Source organism: Chiloscyllium punctatum, chromosome 19 (assembly GCF_047496795.1).
Source record: "Chiloscyllium punctatum isolate Juve2018m chromosome 19, sChiPun1.3, whole genome shotgun sequence".
Classification (NCBI taxonomy): domain Eukaryota; kingdom Metazoa; phylum Chordata; class Chondrichthyes; order Orectolobiformes; family Hemiscylliidae; genus Chiloscyllium; species Chiloscyllium punctatum.
In genome coordinates, this window is record NC_092757.1 from 81,614,805 (window position 1) to 81,636,369 (window position 21,565).

General features: G+C 38.3%; 1 protein-coding gene across 2 annotated transcripts in view; it reads right to left on the bottom strand.

Annotated features, from left to right (window-relative positions):
* Positions 1-6,009: 6,009 nt before the first annotated feature.
* The window catches only part of akap10 (A kinase (PRKA) anchor protein 10), a 66,724-nt gene continuing 51,168 nt past the window's right edge, over positions 6,010-21,565 (bottom strand). The window contains exons 8-16 of one of the 2 annotated variants that reach the window (XM_072589846.1): positions 20,085-20,221; positions 19,588-19,732; positions 17,685-17,861; positions 16,009-16,118; positions 14,975-15,057; positions 14,257-14,309; positions 10,960-11,055; positions 10,842-10,876; positions 6,010-6,728 (exon numbers count right to left, since the gene is read on the bottom strand). In XM_072589846.1, the coding sequence (XP_072445947.1) occupies positions 10,862-10,876; positions 10,960-11,055; positions 14,257-14,309; positions 14,975-15,057; positions 16,009-16,118; positions 17,685-17,861; positions 19,588-19,732; positions 20,085-20,221 (816 nt within the window). In that variant the 3' untranslated portion in view covers positions 6,010-6,728; positions 10,842-10,861. The remainder of the gene's footprint in view (positions 6,729-10,841; positions 10,877-10,959; positions 11,056-14,256; positions 14,310-14,974; positions 15,058-16,008; positions 16,119-17,684; positions 17,862-19,587; positions 19,733-20,084; positions 20,222-21,565) is intronic. The other variant, XM_072589848.1, reaches the window with a different exon arrangement.

Here is a 21,565-nt window from a genome sequence, read left to right on the forward strand (position 1 = left end):
CCTGTCCTTCTAAATCCCATTCCTTCCAGAATTCACTAATACTCTCCAATGTGATCAAATTTTTGGTCAATCTTCAAACGGTCACCTCCAGCAGCTTGACATTGAATACAATGGAGGAGTTTGGTTTATGATTCCTATGTCAAAAGGTATAGTCATTGTTGTAAGTTTGAAATTAGCCTAATTTTCTGAACACCTTTTCACAGAAAATTATGAGAAATTCTTCATTATGTATAAGAATAGCAAAGTGCATAAAACCAAACAAGAGAGAATGTAATATGATGATCAAAAGAAAATAAAATGCAGTTTTACAAAAGGGACAGTAGATCTAATGGATCCAACAATCCTGTTTTGGAATAGTAAAATTTAAGCCTGCACTAATTGAATTCAGCTATTATCATACTGGGCTGTGTGGGAGCTCAGTGATTAGCACTGCTGCCTCACAGTGCTAGCAATCCAGGTTCACTACCAGCTGTAGCTGATTTTCAGGGTGGAGTTTGCACATTCTCTCTGTGTCTGCATAGGTTTCCTCTGGGTGCTCTGGTTTACTCCCACAGTCCAAAGATTGCAGGTTAGGTAGATTCACCATGCTAAATTATGCAGATTAGTTTTATTAGCCATGGGAAATGTAGGGTTACGGGGTAGGATAGGGTCTGGGTTGGATGATCTTTGGAAGGTCAGTGTGACTTGATGGGCTGAATGGCCTGCTTCCACATTGTAGGGATTCCACCATAATGGTTTCTTTATTGGTGCTCATATTTTATTTTGCCAAATCTTTTTATTTGAAGTTTTAAACCCAATTTCCAAGTTTATAAATTTTTAAAATTTTCCTAATTTCCTCAACACCTCCTACTGTAGTGATGAATAATTTCATTACCCTGACTGAGACTGTAAGTCTCATCATCCTGAAATCATTTTATTGGTCCTCAACACTTTTTCAAAGTGTTTTCCATTATGTGTCCCTTTCTCCAATCACTGTTAATCTGCTTTTTCACATACAGTCATGAAGGACACAAATGAGAAGAGTTGACCTTGTATTCTGTCCATGGCTTTTGATTAGTTGTGTGTTTCAATCCTTTTCAGTATTCTTATTTCCAATTACAATTTTTAACAATTCATTCATGGGATGTGGGTGTTGCTGGCTGTGTCCGCATTTTTTGCCCATCCCCAGTTGCCCTTGAAAAAGGGGTGGTCAGCCATCTTCAATTGCTTTAGTCCATCTAGCGTAGGTCAACCCACAATACCATTGGGATGGGAATTCCAGGATTTTGATTGAGTGATACTGAAAGAACAATGATAGGTTTCCAGATAAGGACAGTGAGTGGCCTTGAGGGGTACTTGCAGGTGGCAGTATTTGCTCTGTTGTGGATTTAGAAGATGCAGCCTAAGGAGCATTGTTGAGTTGTTACAGTGCACCTCACAGATGGTACACACTGCTGCTACTGAGCATAGGTGGTGAAGGGAGTGAATGTTTGTAGATTTGGTGCAGATCAAATGGACAAAGCTACTTTGTCCTAGATGCAAAACTTCTTGAATGTTGTTGGAGCTACATCCATTCAGGCAAGTAGGAAGTATTCAATCACATTCCTGACTTGTGTCTTGTAAATGGTGGACAGGCTTTGGGAATCAAGATGTGAACTACTCACTGAATATTCCTAGCCTCTAACTTGCTCTTGCAGCTGTGGCTTTTTACATGGCCAATCCAATACAGTTTCTGGTTGATGGTAACCCCCAGGAAATTGATAGTGACAGATTCAGTAATGGTAATGCCCTTGAATATCAAGGGGGAATGGTTAGATTCTCTCTTGTCAGAGATGGTCATTGCCTGACACTTTTATGGTGCAAATGTTATTTGCGACTTGTCAACCAAAACCTTGATATTGTCCATTTCTTGTTGGATTTGGATATGCTTTAGTATCTAAGAGTCATGAATAGTGCAGAACATTGTGCAATCATCAGTGAACATCCCCATTTCTGACCTTATGGTGGAGGAAGGTCATTGATGAAAGAGCTGAAGATGGTTGGGCATAGGACATTACCCTGAGGGACTCCAGTAGAGATGCCCTGGAGCTGAGATAATTGACCTCCAACAACTACAACTATTTGTGCCAGGTAATTCTAGAACCAGCAGAGATTTTCCGCTAATTCTAATTGGCTCTAGTTTTGCCAGGGCTCCTCGGTGCTGCACTTGGTTGGCTATGGCCTTGATGTCAAGAGCTGTCACTTTCACCTCACCTCTGGATTTCAGCTCTTTTTTCCACCTTTGGACCAAGTCTGTAATGAGGTTAGGAGCTGAGTGGCCCTGGCAGAACCCAAACTGGGCGTCACTAAACAGGTGCTGCTTGATAGCACTATTGATGACACCTTCCATCACTTTACTGATGATCGAGAGTAGATAGTTGGGGTCACAATTAATGGAATGGGATTTGTTTTGCTTTTTATGTGTCGCGTATACTTGGCCACTTTTCAACATTGCTAGGCGGATCCAGTGTTGTAGCCATACTGGAACAGCTTGTCAGAGGGTACAGCAAATTCTGGAGCACAATTCTTCAGTACTATTACTAGAATGTTATCAACGTCCATAACATTTGCAATATTCAGTGCTTTTAAGCTGTTTTGTGGCATCAGATGGAGTGAATTAAATTGGCTGAAACCTAGTATCATTAGTGCTGGGCACCCCGGGGAAGTGGATCATCCACTCGGCATTTCAAGCTGAAAATTGCAGCGACTGCTTCAGCCTTAACTTTTGCACTGATGTGCTGGGCTCGCCTATCAGTGAGGATGGAAATATTTGTGGAGCCTCCAGTGGGTTGTTTAATTGTCCATCAGCATGCATGATTAATATAAAATAGTTTTTATAACACTTTACAGTTTCTTTGAAATATCTCGAAGTGTTCTATGCAGCAAATTAATTTTGAATACAGCAATAATAAGTTGGGCAGACACATTACAATTCTGATTCTGCAGTTGCAATTGTCCTCAAAAGTCAATGATATAAGAGGATGATTATTCTATTTGTTAAGGCATACATTTGGCCAAAGGTGTGGAAGAACCTCAAGCTCTTTTTTGGGTAGCACCCAAGAATCTTTAACATTCACTTTCACAAGAATGGCTCCAGGGATGAGAAACATGCATTGTGAGAATACATTAAAAACCTAGCATGGTTCTCCTTACAGAAGAGACTGAGAGAAGATTTGATAGAGGTTTGTTAGAATTTAGAATTAGAATCCCCACTATGTGGAAATAGGTCCTCCAGCACAAGCCCACACTGACCCTCTGAAGAGTAACCCTCTACATTTACCCTTGACTCATGCACCTAACCTATACATCCCAGAACATTATGGACAATTTAGCACGGCCAATTCACCTAACCTACACATCTTCGGATTATTGGAGGAAACCCACGCAGACAAGGGGAGAATGTGCAAACTCCACACAGACAGTCGCCGAGGCTGGAATCGAACCCGGTTCCCTGGCGCTGTGAGGCAGCAGTGTTAACTACTGTGCTGCCCCATTTCCAAATCGTGAGTGGGCTTGATAGAATAAATTGGAAGAAACTATTGTCACTTGTAAAAGAGACAAGAAGTAATATGCAACAGAAGCAAAGATGATGTGATAAAAGATAAACTTTTTCCCCACTGTGAGTAGTTTGGATGTGGAATGCACTGCCTGGAATGTGATGCAGGTTCAGTTGAGGGATTCGAAGGCATCAGATAAAAATAATGTACGAGGGGAACAAGGAAAACAAAGCACTAAGGCAATGATGCTCATTTGAAGAACTGGTGCAGATACAATGATCTGAACGGTCTCCTTCTGCACAACAAAACTTCTGGCAAAAATCTCGATAACATTCCAACATCTGAAAGTGGAAATTCCTAACAAGACAGCACCACTTCAATACACCGTTCTCCTGTCAATCTAGAATGGGTTCATGAGGAGTGTTGAACAATACTACTAAAATGGTTTGTTTCAACATCCAATTTTTTTTATTGCTGCTTTTGCTAACAATTCACTTTTGTCTCCATTCTTTTATTTCTCAATGTGTTTGTTCATTTATTTTTCTGATCTGAGGAAGGGCACAAACCAAAAACACTAGGTGAAGCTGCTTGGATTGTTTTTCCAGATTGGATGCTGTAGATAATGCAAGTTGTCTACTTAAAGTGAAGTAGTGTATCACTTTGCAATGCTCTTTCTGCCTCGAAAGATTCATCTTCCACCCACTGCAGTTGTAGCTATCTTATGCTGTTCATGGATCCCAGAATGCTCAGGGTTACCTTTAGGATTATGCACGAGACACACAAAACATGGGCAGATTCTTCCTTTCTGTTTAAGATCTAATTTTCATCCTTTCATGTGACAAAAATCAAGATAATTTAATACCATAGCATCCCTAAAAAGGACAACCATTTTGTCCTACTTCAACTTTCCTTTAAATCATGAATGCTACCAACAGATGTTCATTGTTTCCTGAAGAGTATTAAATCTAAAATGTTTCCATTATATACTTTCTCTGCACACACATGTCCCGTGGGTGGGTTTGCCAGTGTGATATACCTCTTCAGAGCGCACAGTTATTTATTTCCCACAATCCAGGGGGAGTTGTAGCCAATCCAATTCCTGCAGAGGCACAGAGGGCATCAGGAAGCTTGCTGTGAGCTCTGGGGACTGCTTTCTTGGCCACCAAGGGAGAAAACAGACACACACAGATCAACAAGTGCATGCCGACATCACTGCTAGGATGAACTTACTCAAAGCAGTACTGCACCCTTCTGCATTACCTAAATTCCAATAGTGTTCATTTAATTGTGAAACTAGTGTAAGATCATTCAGAATGTGCTTCATACAGAACTTTAACAACAACGGGAAACTGATGATTTATGGGGGTCCTGAACAAAAGGTCATTTATGCAACAAGTATTGTTTTGAAGGAACAAGAACAAATATTGAATTCCCAAAAGCGTTGTTTGCCTCTTCTGTAACTTTCTGATCCTCCCACTCTCTACATCTGTATGTCTCCGTCATTGCTGTCATATGTTGAGTTTTTGCACAGTTGTCTCTCTCTGGAGCATTACTCCTGCTTTGTATGCATAACTTTTAATTCGTTTCTAACTAAAAGCACAAATAGTTGCTAACGTTTACAAAGCTAGAAGTCAATGAGATTTTTTTTAAAAATCAGGAAGTTTGATTGAATAATTTCCTCTGCATTTCACTTCCCTTACAGCATGGGACAAAGGAAAAGACAACAAAAATGCTATGACGTCAGTACATTTTTGGTTTAAGAGGCTTGATTACCAGTCAAATATTGAACAAAATAATCAGTTCTTTTAAGAATCAGGTCTAATTAGAATTTTATGTAAATTAAACAGATTACAAGAAGTATCCAAGATCCTTTTTCAAATTGAGAATATTTGAAGCTCAGGTTGGGGTTCTGGATGTAAGTTTGCTCACTGAGCTGCAAGGTTTCTTCCAGCTCAGTGAGCAAGCTTACATCCAGATCCTTTTTTCAAAGCCAGATTCGCCTTAATGGAATGTAATTGGTATTGATTAATCAGAGCGATGAAATATGGTGTTTTGAAGCTCAGTTCAGGGTCATTCAAGCTATTGAGTTTGTATACTGATTGATCCATTTGAGTTTGCTGCCTGTCAATCTATGCTGAAACTTATTTAGGACGACAAAAAAATGATTACAACAAGAACATTTAAATCGAGAGTGAGCGAGGGCGAAAGAAACTGAGTGTGTAAGAGGAGTGTGTGTGACAGGCAGGTAGATTTATTTGAAATAATGAACTACAATTGTAAGAAAAGAACATTAGCAATGGCCAATGGGTTATAATTATTGGTACAAATAAGATGATCAAGTATTTCACTGTACTCCTAGAAACTATTACAAGTCAGAGGCAACACTGTACAAAAGGTTCACCAGCCAATCATCATGAGTGAAAGTGTAGTGACCATAGTGATTAGAATTTCTTCCCTCCCATGTACTCAAAAATCATAAATAAAACACATCACACCATTCGCAATAATATATGTATTTTAAATCAAACACAATTAAATAGGTATGATTTTAGATTAAGTACATGAATACTTATGCATCCGAAAACATAGAAATGGTACATAGTACCAAAAACCTACACACAGCCTTTGTTTGCCTGTTTGTGATAATACTCAATCTCAATACAATTAGGTAGCATCTGAGTAAATATCTCCATTTATCAGATATCAGCTAGAAACATGAGTGAATTTCCAAAATCTTTACAAAACAAAAATCGCAGTTTGTTCTTTCTTTACTCTGCCGATTTTGTTTTTGAACGAAAATCCTGAAGGTATCTAAGGGCTTGACAATAAAACAGACTGCAACAAACCAATGGGGTGCCATTTAGAACACAGCAAAGCTCTATTATAATAGTCACTTCAAATTCTCTCAGACTATACACCCAGAACCCAGAAAAGAAAATAGTGCTTTGTAATCCTTTGATCTGCAACTCAATGCAGCAACTTCACAAGAAGAACCTTCGTAGAGCCCTGACTGATATTAAGGTTGTTGAAACTGGAGGCTGGCGATCCTGGAATGCATAGTTTTCTTCATACAAACAACGGAGTAGTATCAGACTGTGTACAGTGTCATTTCATGGCTGTGTTAACAGGAAGGAGGTGCCTTCTGCTGGACGTGAAGTGAAGCTATTTGACGAGGAGTGTACAGAAACCAATTCTTCTTCCTTTTAGTCATAGCTATAATTAGGACAAAGAAAACACAGACAACAATCAACTTGTAGCTTGCACAAAGCTACGTTGCCTTCAGGGAACAAAGCAACAATGTTTAATTTTTATCGCAACTGTGATCTAACATAAGGTGTAGGAACAGCTATTCAATGCTATATGTACTTTCATAACACTACACATTTAGTCCATTGGTCATAATTCATTATCCCACTAACAGTCAATGAAGCCAACTGAAGTGACTGCAACAAAAACAGTGTGGCCTTAGAACTCTTGTTTAGTCATCATTTTTTGGAACATTATGGTGCAGGCATGCAGAACATTGGTTAGGCCACTTTGGGAGTGCTGTTCAATTCTGGTCTCCCTGCTGTAAGAAAGATGTTGTTAAACTTGAAAGGGTGCAGAAAACATTTATAAAGCTTGTTGCTGGGGTTAGAGGGTTTGAGCTATAGGAGAGGCTGCTATTTTCCCTGGAGCATCAGAGGCTAAGGGGTGACCTGATAGAAGTTCATAAGGTCATGAGGGGGTATTGGTGAATAGCCAAGGTCCAAAATTGTTGTTCAGCCAATATGCACTGGACATGGAGAAAGCATAGATGTTTAAAACTAAGTTTAAAGTAACGGATTAAATTTTCAGCCTGTCTGTGGAAGAAACTTCATTAATAATGTATTTGAAAGTTGGTCAATTTACTACAGCAACAGCTTCATTCAATCTGACAAAGATTATCAATTCCTAGGAATGAACCGATTAATCCACTAAATCTTGCCAAAACTTCTGAGCAGGAAAAATTGTTCCATTGAGATATTCGATACTTATTCAACTATTCATAAACTGAAAGCAAATATCTCATTCTGCTTTGAAACATTGAGATCATTTCATATTTAATAATTCATTTTTCTGCTATGTAATGCTAGCTAATAATTCCATCAGTAGTTCATATGAAACAAAGCTCCCATGCAATAAAATGCATTCAGATTCATCTCAGCAACATTTAAGGGGATTTGGTTGACTGAACTCAGCTGCTTCAAAATGCTTTTCTCCTAGCCTGTATATCCACTGGAATCTTCAGTTTTCCCCTAACCGCTTACATAATATGGGCAAAATGGATATTAAACTTAGTCCCATTCCTCTTCCTCACCCATTGCCAGCATAGGTCTTTGCTGCTTAATGCATGTCTGAATCAGGGACACTCTCCAAATAACTTTGCCTGCATTTTTGTTTTAGTACAGTTATGAAGTACACAGTTTTTTTGAAAAAGAAACACTTGCCTTCCACTCGCTGTTCCCTCCACAACCCTTTCATTTGCTTTCCTCCTCACTGTAAGCAGGAGGGTTGGAAAAAACAATGTTGCCAAGAAGTTTGTAGGTTGGGAGAGTTTTAGAAACCAAAGGGTGACCGAAAAAATGATCAAGCAGTAAACAAGGAGGAAAATATGAAAGAGATTGCGAGATCTTGTCCAAACAGCAAAAAGTAGTGAAAGTAAATGTAGAGCCTTTAAAAGTTGAGACAGAAGAAATTATAATGGGGATTGAGAGTATGTCAGAGATGTTCAACAAATATTTTGTATCCGACACAGTAGAAGAGACAAAACTAGAAAGAGTGGGAAACCAATGGTTCAATAAAAGGGACGAACTCAAAGGCCTCAAACTCAATTCTGCAGATGTAGTCCCAAAGATACACACCAGGATGCCTTGCAAGTCCTGACATACTGATAATGGGGTGGTTATCATCCGAGAAGTTTAAACTTCCAATGAGCACCTACCTTATGCTTGGAGACCTTTGAAGAAGTCTACAACCTTTTACAGCACTAGCTGTTGTATTCTAACTCAGTTAGAGTCAGAGATTTTAGATGATTCCATCTCACTTACCTGGATAGCTCCCCACAAAGAGTTAGGTGGATTAAAACCATGAAAAACTTCTGGGTAACCCAACAACCAAAACCTTCCCCAACAGAGCTTCAACTCTCCATCGCTGATTCCTCTTTGACACTTCACCAACTATCCTGCCTATACCCCATATACCCATCCCCCCACCTGCCACCTTACCTACTTCTCTCCTTGGCATCTCAAAGAGGGTTTGGATATTGAAACTGTTTATTTACTGGAAAATAGCAGCTAGTGCTATAGAGAGAGAAAGTGGCTTTGACAAAAAATGACACCTTCTTCTGTGAAGATTCTTGTGGTGGGAAGTTCTGCAGGGTTCATTAAGAGAAGTCAGACCAGAGGAATTGCAGGTTAAAAAAATTAGTTTTTTTTTGTCTAAAATCCTATTGCTGACCCAGATAGGAAGACTTGGACCAAACAAAAAATACAAATGACAAAGTACTAGAGAAATTAAGGGTTAAAAGTAAAAATTCTCCTGGACCTAGTAGTGTAGACCTTGAGTTCCAACAGATGTGGATGTACTGGTCGTGATTTTTCAAGATTTCTTAGAATCTGGAATTACTTCAGTGGATTGCAATACAGCTATACAACATTGCAATTCAAAAAAAGTCAGGAGAGAGAAAACAGAACCACAGGTATCCTGACATCAGTTGTAGGAAAAACGTTGGAATCAGTTACTAAAGTAGTAACAAGCACTTAGAAAATCATATGATTAGACAATGTCAGTGGTTTTAGGAAAGGACAATGGTCAGTGACAAACATTTTCTAAAAAGGATATACCTAACAAGGTGGATAAAGGGGAACCAGTGGAATTAATGTGTTTGGATTGTTAAAAAGGTATTAACTGCCACAGGAAAAATAAGGGCTCCTGGGTTTTGAGGTACTAATATGGACAAAGGATTGACTAATGAACAGACATTAAAAACAAATGGGCCATTTTTAATTCTATCGGCTCTTATTAGCGAGATCACGCAAGCAACTTATTGGGACATCAATTTACAATGATTAAGATAGAGGGATTGTGTGGAATGTATCTAATTGCAGACAACATGAAACTAGGAGGCAGTGATGAGAACTATGCAACATATTTGAAAAGATATAGTCTAGTATTTGGGCAAGGAGGTAAATATAATGCAAGAAAATGTGGCAAAACAATGTTTTGTTTTTCTATATGGTGTAAGACTATTAATTGTTGGTGTTCTTCCACACAAGGCACCTAACAGAATAATGTATATTGCCTTGCCCAAGGAAGATCACATCTGTGTTGGGAGACGGCAGTACAATGACGTTTCATTAGATTAATTCCTGGGATGCACAAATCATCTTAGCAGAATGATTGAAAAGAATTGACCACTTTTCTTTAGCGCTTAGAAGAACGAGTTCATATCATCAAGACCTGACAGACTGATTCCCCTCTAGCTGCAGTCTAGAATGGAGGAGAGGGGTAAGTGGTTTCAGGATCAGAAGTTGACCATTTAGGACTCAGATGAGGTGAAATTTCTTCAAAGAGTGGTAAATCTTGCGAGTTTTCTACACAAAGAACTGATGGTATTCAGTCATTTAGCTTATTTAAGACAGAATTGATCAATGTTTTGGTCTCTAACAAAATCAAGCGATAGAAGCATTGGACAGGAAAGTGCAGTTAAGCTTGAAGACAAGCCATAACATTAGTAAATGGCAAAACAGACTTAAGGGGCCTTCTGGTTCTCTCCTGCTCATATTTCTGACTTAGTTATTTTTAAGTCTTCTACCTTCCATCATTTCCCCACCTCCTTGTACCCTGCTTTAATACTCCCTAAAAACTTGTTATATTTCTATCATTTTCTGGTTCACATGAAAAGGATACTGACCTAATCCATTAGTTCCATTTCTTCCTCCAAAAGATACTGTTTGTCCTTTTCAACATTTTAACTATTTCTGGTTTTTATTTCAAAAGTTCTGATTTTTTCTTTCGTATGAAAAATGAAGAAGTGAAGGCAGGTGGAGAAAAAGGTGGGGGAGTGTGCAAAGGGCACCCATAAGACTGAAAGCAAGTGTGAACGCAGGAAAACGGAAGACCGAGGGAGAGAGAAGGTTGTGAGAAAAATTTCCTGCCAATTATGTATATAGTGTTTTGTGAAGAAAAAGTCTACCAATGTAATTCTAGTTGCACCAGCTGCCTAAAATTCACCAACTATTCAATGTTGACTATTTCTTACCATTTCTAAATCTCATACTCTGGACGTGAAAAATAAGCACTTACCTGAGACAAAAATGTATCCTTTACATTCTGGTCCACTGTGAACAACACAACATGTTATTTCAGCAGTTCTTAACAGTATTATTAAAGATATAGTGTTTCAGTAGCACTAATTCATTACCTTTGTGGATTTTGGAACAAGTGGCTCACTTTGTGCTTGTTGTACTACATCATTGACAATCATCTTGGCAATCCGCCATGCCATCTCTTCCTGTGCCTAAAACAGAAACAACTTCACAATCCTATATTGTTACATGGCTGGCAAATGGAAGAAAAACCTCTATTTTGACCCAATTTTTTTTTTTTTAAAGTTTTGTCACCTTCATTTTACCCTCCATTTTGTGAATTTTTCAAAATGGTATACATTGATAGGACGTAGGCTTCACTGGCTGGGCTAGTGTTTATTGCCCTTCCCTTGTTCCCCTTGAGAAGGAAGTGGTCAGCTATCTTCTTGAAACACTATAGTCCATTTGGTGCAAGTACACCTAAAATGCTACAAGGGAGGGAGTTCCCTGATTTTGTTAACATAGCCAGCATGCCCACCTGGATCTGAAACACTGAAGGGAATTAGATGCAGTTTCCCAACAGCATCGAAACTGTGGAGGGAAGGGAATGGAGGTTAGCTGTTACTATTGCACATACAGCAGCTTTGGAATCCAGCTGGATCTTGAGATGTATGATCTATGTTACAGATCATACATCTAGGAGAAAGCCACTGATACAAGTTGTGTGCACAATTAAGATCACAGTTTTAAACATTAGAATCTGAGCAACAAGATCTGGGATGGTTTATTTAATGGACCAGAAAGTGGAGAAAAAATATTGACCAAGTATTCAAAATTCTTAAGGGAAAGGTAAATTGAACCCTGATAATGTACTGTAAACTTATTAACCGGCACCTATGGCACAGCTGGTAGCACCTAACTCCAATGCAGAGTGGACTCAATGGGCCAAATGGCCTTAGTTCCACTTCTATTTCTTATGGTCTTAAGTCAGAAATCTAGGGGCTCGAGACACCGTTTCAATTCAAACTTCAATGGAATATGGATTCAAGTGATTCAGATTGATGGCTAAAGATCCTGCAGCAATATTTGAAATGCAAGGAGTGCCCTCAGCCAACGTCATAAAAACAGATTGCACAATCATTCAGCAAATTGTTGTTTGTAGAATTTACTGCATGTTATAACTATTGTGTACACTTAATAAGCAGCATTTGCACAAAGTAATTCATTGGGTATGGAGTGCTTTGGGAAATACTAAGTGCAAATTCCCTCTTTTCTTCACTTAGAAAATGACATTTATTGCATCTAAAGAAAGTTACCCACTATGATTTCTATAGAAGCATCATCCGCTAGCATGATACCATGTTTATGCAGGATATAATTACCTCTGCAAGTTTAATTGAGTGGATGTGGAGAAGAATTAAATGATGACCAATTCAATTCTGTCTTAATATTCAACAGATATAATCAATCACTTATGATCAAATCAATATTGGGTATTTATAGAAAATATTTTTCGACTAATGGTTCACTGATGAGAAGAACCAAAAAAAAATCAGAAACCAGTACAAAAACATAATGGGAAGATCCATTCACAAAGCATTTCAGGGATAAGCCCAGAAGGTAATGCCAGTCAAGAGAAGCGAAATATTGAGAGATTGGTGCATGTTCAAAACACCAGAACGGAGATGAAGATTTTATGAAATGATGGAAAGAACATAGCCTGGTATCAAATATGAACAGTAAATGGAGACCAATGCTCACAATTTGTTGTGTTGATCATGGTTGTAAATACACGTGGTACTGGTTAACTCTGACATGGTTCATAAAAATACAGAAAATACCAATCATGTTTCAAACCAAATCTAAATTTTCTGTAGCTAGAGACTGGAATTAATTAATTTCAGGCAGCAAATGTGGTACAAATGAAAAACAAAAATTAACATGTGCACTGATCCCAAGTGAACTGTTCAAAAACATTAGAAGTTGCAGAAATGGCAAAGGACGTTTTGCCTATATAGGTCACACTAGTTTGCTGGTCATATTTTGGAAAGTTGGCTTTTCTGACTGTGGGGTTAAAGCAGATGCTGCAGCAGGAGCTCTTTTCGGCAGCATAACATGGCCACACATGTGTCTGCTTATTGCAATTCAATTATTTTTGATTTCCAATTTTGAACTCATGGAATTAGGAGACTACTTGTATTTTTAATGGATAAGAAAAATCAGAGGAAAGTGCAAAGGTCACGTCCTTGTCAGTGTATCAGCATATCCATAATGGCACAGAATTTAAACAATGCTAAAAGGAGACACAAAGTCTATCAGGACTAGAAGGCAAAAAACTGACCATTGAAATGGAATGCCAATGTATACAGCTTGAGAAGAGGGATTGACAGGTTGGAACAAGGTTGACATAGACCTGCAGCTGCGTCTGTTAACTGTTAATCTTAACTAGGCATGGGAACACAACATAGACTGGAAGTCTCCATACACCCCAGCAACGGAAAAGGTGTAATGTTTGCTTAAGTTCCTGCCTACCTGGAACAGAGTACTGTGTGCAAATATGTGCAGTTTCTGGCACATACAAATTAAACACATTGAGCCGGAATGATTATTTTAAATTGTTTCCATTGTAATTCTTAGCACAATTGGGATTATTTAGTAAATGCTGTTCAATAGCAGAATCATATCTAGTGCCGGACACACTACTCAGTTTTGATAAAACGTTTGTGAGCACGCTACTTATTGTGCATGTGTTAAAGGCAAGTGTGTTTGATCCAGTCCACCAGCCAAGGGGAGTATGGCCAGCATAGCTGGTATCACAGTGACCGTGAAACCTACACCATAGTACGCATTTGTCCGGTAGGCAGAACATTTTTTGGTGTGGTAGCAGCAACCCATTAGTGCAAAATCCCAGTGCGAGATGGCTAGCTAACCAGAATCAGCCTGCCTGGTTTGAAATTAATCCGCTAGCAAAGATTGACAATTAACAAATCCTGCAACATCTCCATGGCAACCATGGTCCAACTGATCAGCACCCTCTTCTCATGCTGAAGAAATTGGTGTTCCCTTTTGAACTCTGATTTCTTAACAGTCAAGCGTAAGACTAAAAGTTTGGATTTTGTCTCTTTTTAGACGTTATGATTAAATTTCTGTCAATGAAAATTAACGTGTTGTCACATTTTCTGATGTGAGGATGAGCTGTTGACTTCTACTGGAACTGTGCATGATGATGCAAGGGATATGGAACAGTCTGGAAATGTTGCAGAAAGTGATAATCTTGTGACACTTTACCACCACCATTTTCATCCCAACCAAGCGGAGAATTACTTTGCAAATTATAAATTACTGATGTTTCAGAGTAAAGAATGAGCCAATTTTAAAACTTTGTCAAAATAAAGTAAATAAATACTATTTACCTCATCCGTGCTCCCTTGTACCCATTTCTTCATGGCCTGTGAAAACATGGAACCTGTTTGATATAATATAAAAATAGGTTTACAAATGTCATTTGGAATAGGAGTGCATAAAATCCCTCTTGGTTATAGTTTTCAGCAAGATAATATAACCCTGTTTACAAGGTGGTAAGGTGATGGTCGGGATTTTAAAAACAGCGATGCTACTGTTTTTAATGCTCCATTTAGCACAGTTGCTGATGCCAGTGACGGTTACACAGATTGCTAATTGCAATGATCCACTGGGTGAGCCTTTAATCTCGACCAGTTCTGTCAAGGGAAAACAACATTTCGTGGGCGATGAGGGAAGATGAGAAGTGAGCAAAAAGCAAATTACGGCTGGTTCAAGGCCAGAAATTAACAACATTCACTTTCTACTTTTTTTTGTCTCCACGTCTCCATTCCTTTCCTTCTGAGGTTGTCTTGCACAATATATAGAACAAGTTATTTGTCAGCCATTATGTTTGTGAAGTGCTTACACAAAGCTTGTTGCTAGACTGCAAATATTATATCAGATCTGAAGAATACCATAAGAACTTACATTTATATGGTGCCTTTAATGTAGTGATACTTTCCAAGGCATGTCACTGGAGTGTAATTCAGACAAAAACGGATACCGAGTCAATGACTGAAAAATAGCTCGAGCATCTCTCAAATAAAAACAAACTGGGTGAACACTTACCTTTTGATTTTTTTACATCAGGCTCTGGTTCAGACTCTCTTATAAACTGGCCAAGTTCATTTATCTTCCCAAATGTCATTCTCCTACCAAATAAATCAAGAAGAATTTTGACACAATTGACAAACTTATTAAGACAATTTAGTGCTCACACAATCTGTGCATTATTTGCCATAGTCTGGAATGACACAGCTCTCTACTAGAAACAGAAGTCCCTGTAAAGATAACAAGATAGTCGAAGTTCAAACCAAATTAAATAGACATAAGAAACTCGATCTATGGTATGGTTGGTCTATGGAAGGTTAAACATGAAGTAAGTTAGTAAAATGTACTGAACCATATGAACAACAGATAAAATTGATGAAATTGCTATGATTTTGTAAAAATGCCTCTAACTATAGCTAGTTCTAATCTTTTGTTAAAATGTTTAATAATACAGAACTCAGTAATGTCTGAATTAGCCCAAGGACATTACTGTTCACCACTTCCAGCAACAAGAGCTTTTAAAAGGAGAACTTTGAGTTGAAGCACAAGCAATTGTAAACCATTAGAGTGGAATGGAGGTTTACAGTGTTTCGCTATAAAATAGAAAAAGCAATTGGTATTTTTTTTAAATTAAGAACTACCCTTAACAAAATAAAAGCACAATCTCAATTAGTCTTGGCATAATAATGTAAATGTTTTAGTGATTTTTAGAATGATCTGAAAGTTTGTGTTTTTTGCTCCAAATCCCCTCTGTACAGCAGACAACAAAAGACCTCCTATTTCAATCAGCCTGTTCCACATTGTGATCCCTTGTGCATAACAATACACATTTTCCCCCAATTCACCAGGTAACATGCAACTTCCTGGGAGGTATAGAAAACAAAAGCAAGATAATTAGTGGAATATAACCTGTGCCTTCCTCTGCATGATCAAACTTAATGTATCTAATAATGCAGCTGACAACTTTTCTATTGTTCCCTGGTGCGAATTTAGCAAGCATTCAGTGACAAGACAAACAGAACAGCAGTATTTCCAAAATTGGTGTAACTCACCCTGCAAAAGTCCTGTGATATAAAGATTCTGGCTCTAGACTTGCAGCATCAACAACAATTGCTTCATCAAAGTTTTTCAGGATTTTTACTGTGGCTTTTCTGGTGCCATGCTATTTAAAAGAGGTTAACATCAATGTTAATGTAAAAACAAAATTTATATTGCTTACATTTATTCTGGTCAAGCTGCAGTTTGTGGTGTGAGGGCCCATGAGGTATCATGGAATAACAGGATGCTAACGTCACAGCTTCAGGTGGCTCTCTGCAAGAACAATTTAGCTAGTTCCATTCCTCTGTCCTTTCACTGCGACCCTGAAATCATTCTACCTTCTGGTAGTTTCCAATTCTCCTTTGAAAGCCACAATTGAATTTGCTTTCAAAAGCTTTTCAGGCACATTTTAGATATCATCCCTAACATTTCTTCACCTCATCGTTATTTCTATTGTCATTCACTGTAGCTTAATGTCGAAAGTATTCCACTAATGGGAAGTTTATCTTCATCTACGCATATGAACTGTCATGATGTTGAGCACCCCCCTCAACCTTTGCTTCTCCAAGACAGACAGCAACTCCAATCTACCCAAGCATCCTTGGAACCATTCTCCATTTTTTAGCAACTTCCTTATATGTGGTGCCCAGAATTAGACAATATTCCATTTGATGCTAAGTCAGTGTTTCATAAAAGGATCACCACAATTTCCTTGTTTTTATATTTGTAAAGATCACAATCCTGTACGGTCTAAAAATAAATCACTTTCTCAACCTTTTTCAATGATTTGTGCACTAATGTCTCAGACCCCTCTGTTCCTATGCTTCATTTAGAATGGCGGCTTTTAGTTTACTAGATCTTCTTGATCTTTCCATTAATATACATCACCACAACCTACCCTGCATTAAATTTCATGTCACACATCTGCCCATTCCACCTGATGATCAATGCCCTCTTCGAGTTCAATTCTGTCCTCCCTACAATTTAATTCTAACTTTTGTGACATCTGAAATTAAATGCTACAACAGATAATGAATGTGTAAAGTTGTAGAAAGAATATAAAACTGCATGGGAGAACATAAATTCTATTTCACCAACATCCAGTTAAATCATAACGATTATGTTTTTAGCTGTACATACCATCCAATCACGTTTGGCTCTTAATACTCAATGACTGGTTTCTGTTCAGGAATCACAGGATGAGTTTTGCTGGATCATTCAGGTATTAAACCTGAGCTTTAACTACAGACAATTGCCTCAGAATTGCAGTTCCATTCTCAGAGCCACTATTTTCTCTCTTCAAAGGGGTAACGTTCATTTTTAATGAATTCAGGAGCACTGACACTTCCTTAAATCAACACCACCAATATAGATTGAACAATCTTTCATATTATTTGCTGTTCATGCAATCTGCTGTACACAACTTGGTTGGTGTACATGGACTTGCCTTCATAACAGTCAGTAAATTTCAAGAGTAAATTATTTGATGGGGACCCAATTATCTTGGAATACTCTGAGTTTATTATAAATTAAAAGGTGTCTTTTTTCCCAATTTTATGATAACAAGTTGATCTTGTTTTAAAAAGGTATGCAAGTGACAAAGTAAGGTGGATCCTATACTTCAGTACATTCTATAGACTATAATGTGAAGTACAAAATCAGACATATATTAAAATAAGACCTTTCATACCTGTGCTGCATTACCATCAGAGAAGCCTGTGCTGGGCTCTTGTTCATGAGGACTATTTGGTCCTTGGCCAAGAAAGGGAGTGTAGACTCCAGTAAATTCATCATTTCGTACTGAATGGATGAGATCATTCAAGTACTTGTAGTACAAGTTACTAGACAAGAAACCGGGTAAGTAAACCTGAAAGATAGAAAAGGAAAAGCTATTTATAATGAAGGTGAAGAAAACAATCTGGACATTAATCAATATTCATCAACTTCAAGCACTGCAGACAATACACACAGATTTTCCCTAAAGTCAGCCGATTGACTAATCTTATTTGTGCTTCACCCATTCTGTTCCACCACTAAATTTCTCCAGCTATAATTCATTTACATTCTGCTTCTGAATTGTTAGGTGTCAAATTTAGGGCAAAGTCTAGTGCACTGAACTGCTCATAAATCAATTATAATTTCTAGAGTCATAGGGACATATAGCAGAGACACACCCTTCGGTCCAACCTGTCCATGCCGACCAGATATCCTAATCTAGTCCCATTTGCCAGCACTAGACCCATTGCCCTCCAAACCCTTCCTATTCATATACCCATCCAGATGCCTTTTAAGTGCTGCCAGTGTTTCAACCTCCACCACTTCCTCTGGCAGCTCATTTCATACACGCACCACCCTCTGTGTGAAAACATTGCCCCTTAGGTCTCTTATTTCTTTCCCCTCTCACCCTAAACCTATACCCTTGAGTTCTGTACTTCCCCACCCCAAGGAAAAGACTTTGCCTATTTATCCTATTCATGCCCCTCATGATTTTATAAACCTCTATAAGGTCACCCCACAGCCTCCAACGCTCCAGGGGAAACAGCCCCAGCCTGTTCAGCCTCTCCCTAAAGCTCAAATCCTCCAACCCTGGCAACATCCTTGTAAATCTTTTCAGAACCTTTTTTAGTTTCACAACATCTTTCCAATAGGAAGGAGACCAGAATTGCATGCAATATTCCAACAGTGGTCTAACCAACGTCCTGTACAGCTGGAACATGACCTCCCAACTCCTGTACTCAATACTCTGACCAATAAAAGGAAAGCATACCAAACACTTTCTTCACTATCCTATCTACCTGCGACTGCACTTTCAAGGAGCTATGAACCTGCACTACAAGGTCTCTTTGCTCAGCAACACTTTCTTCCCATTAAGTGTATAAGTCCTGCTATGATTTGTTTTTCCAAAATGCAGCACCTCGCATCTAAATTAAACTCTATCTGCCACTCCTCAGCCGACTGGCCCATCTGATCAAGATCCACATTCATACAATGTTGACAAAACCAGCATTTAATGTCCATCACGAATTGCCCTTGAAAAGGTAGCAGCAAATTACCTCTACGCAACCAAATAATGTGATAGGGCATTTTACAGACAATGACAATTGCCGAGTCTGAAGTCAATCTAGGCCAGATGTACAAGGATAATAGATTTTTTTTGCCTGAAGTCACTGGTGAATCAGACGGCTTTTATAACAGTCTGAAAGATTTATGGTCACAACTAGTGATAATAACTTTGTTTGCCTGACTTATTCAAATAATTGAATTCATAGTCCTCAGCTGCAGTTGTGCAATAACAACCACTACTCCGCAGTCGCCAATAGTGTGCAACAACTCACTGTCAACGGAGTTCAGAAGCTCCATTTATCCTATAAAAACAAACTAAATATTTAACAAAGAAAATAGAAGAATGCACTGAGCACAAACAAAGCCCATGTTTATGCCCACAGTCTTCCTCAGAAAATATTTCCAAAAGTTTTCCAAAAAGTTCAAAGTAAGTCTTCTGCCCACATTAAACAGCAGGAATAACATTGATCATTGTTCAAATTGAAATATGGTTTTACACAAGTAAATGGTTAAGGACAAAGTAAACTCACTTTTTCCATTGTTGTCCATGCTTGCCTTAATGGAGTGGTGAAACAGTCAGGGAGAGGTCCTCCTTCTCTGCAGATATTTGATTCTATTTCTAATCGGACAGTATCATCAAATCCTAGAGGGTGTGTAGCTTGCAAGGAAAAGTACCTATAAATAGAAGAAAAATTAAATAAGTGGTGCTACGGGTCTGTTTTGCAATTCTACACGTAACTTGCCCATGTAAAATACAAAGGCACAAATGTTACAAAACACCAGAGGATGGTGATACCATGGAGCATGAGGGTACATTGAGTGCAAAAATTGCAACAGAAAGTTTAGCTACAAATTATATGGTTAGCTCAAGAACAGGGGGGAAAATATATTACACACTCACCATGTATTGACATGAAACTTGAAGACAAAAAGGGATATACAAAACCGGTAAGTTAGATTACGCTATTTATTCAAGTTGCTTTTTCCTAACAGCATTATATGTGGTTATTTGTTCTTTCATACTTACTTATCATACAAGATCATGGCATCATTCTGTGCTTCTTGACCATCGTACTGCCCGCTTTTAGCGGCTAGTTGAGCTTGGAAGTTGTCTGCAGCCAACCAAAACTGCAGGATATTTACAGCTTCTTCTTTCTCCATGTACTAGAAAGAAAGTAGTAATTAAAAATCAAACCAAATTCTGCAGCTCAGATAGCATCTATTCACAACCAAATGATTACCTGATGTGTCAGTCTTACTGAGCAGAGGAAAGCAACCACTTCTGTCAAATCCACAATAGCAAATGAATATCTATAAAGTGTTTTCATTGGTGTTGACTGAAGATGGGACGTTAGCTCGGAAAATGTTGGAACGTTCATTTTAAATTGCTCTATGGGATCTTTTATTATCCTTTCCAAAGGTGGTTACTTCAACAATGTAGCACTGCCTCGTTACTACAATGCTACTCAACCCCTGCTCAGGGTCCAAAGACTGTAAGATGTGGGAACAGAAGCAGGCCATTTGGCCCATCAAGTCTGCTCTGCTATTCAACAAGATCATGACTGATCTGATAACCTTATCTTCAGTTTCCTGCCTTTTCCCTGTAACTCTCTATTCCCTTACTGATTAAAAATCTCTCAACCTTAAATTTACTTAATGATCCAGCCCCGCCAGTCCTTTGCAGTCAAAGAAATTCCACAGATCTATTACCTTCAGGAAAAGAAATCTTCATTTATCTTAAATGGGTAGCCCCTGACTCAGAGATTATGCCTTCTAATCCTAGACTCTCCCGCAACAGGAAACCTCCTCTCTTGTATCTCACTTGTACCTATAATCTTTGGACGCGTGAGAATGCTAAAGCAACAGAAACAAACGTGCACAACAGGTTCAATCAAATTTCAAGTCTTCATACAGATTAAGAGAAATGTTAACTGGTTTGGTTTGACCTCAACTAGAAACAGTCATGGTGGATACTCTATTGTTGAGGAAAATCACCAGGAAATCATATACCAGTAGCAGCCTACACTCCACACGCCACAGCAAGTATACACAAATTACTGTTTAAATGTACCAATTTATGGAACGCAGCCAATTCTATTGGATTGGTTTTCCACTCCCTTTATAAAATTTGATACAGTATTGTAGAGAGTGTAGCACAGAACTCCCTGTTGGGAGTACACCATTCAGTTAGTACTGTGTTCAAAACTATGAAACCAATAGAGACATCACTACATTTCATCTAATCAAATTCACAGTGGATTATTCTTAAGAATTTTTTTTTAAAGAAAGAAATTTGCAAAGGATAGAACTTTATTCTTAAGAATAATCACTAAGAATAAAGTTATATCCTTTGCAAATTTTTTTCTTTTAAAATTATACATTGAGGAATTACTCTTGGAACATTGTGGTTTAAAATGACAACCATCACATCCTCTCCGATCTTATTCTCACGATACTCCCACATGCTTCAAACAGTGACCTTGCCTCTGACCTGATATCGAACTACGC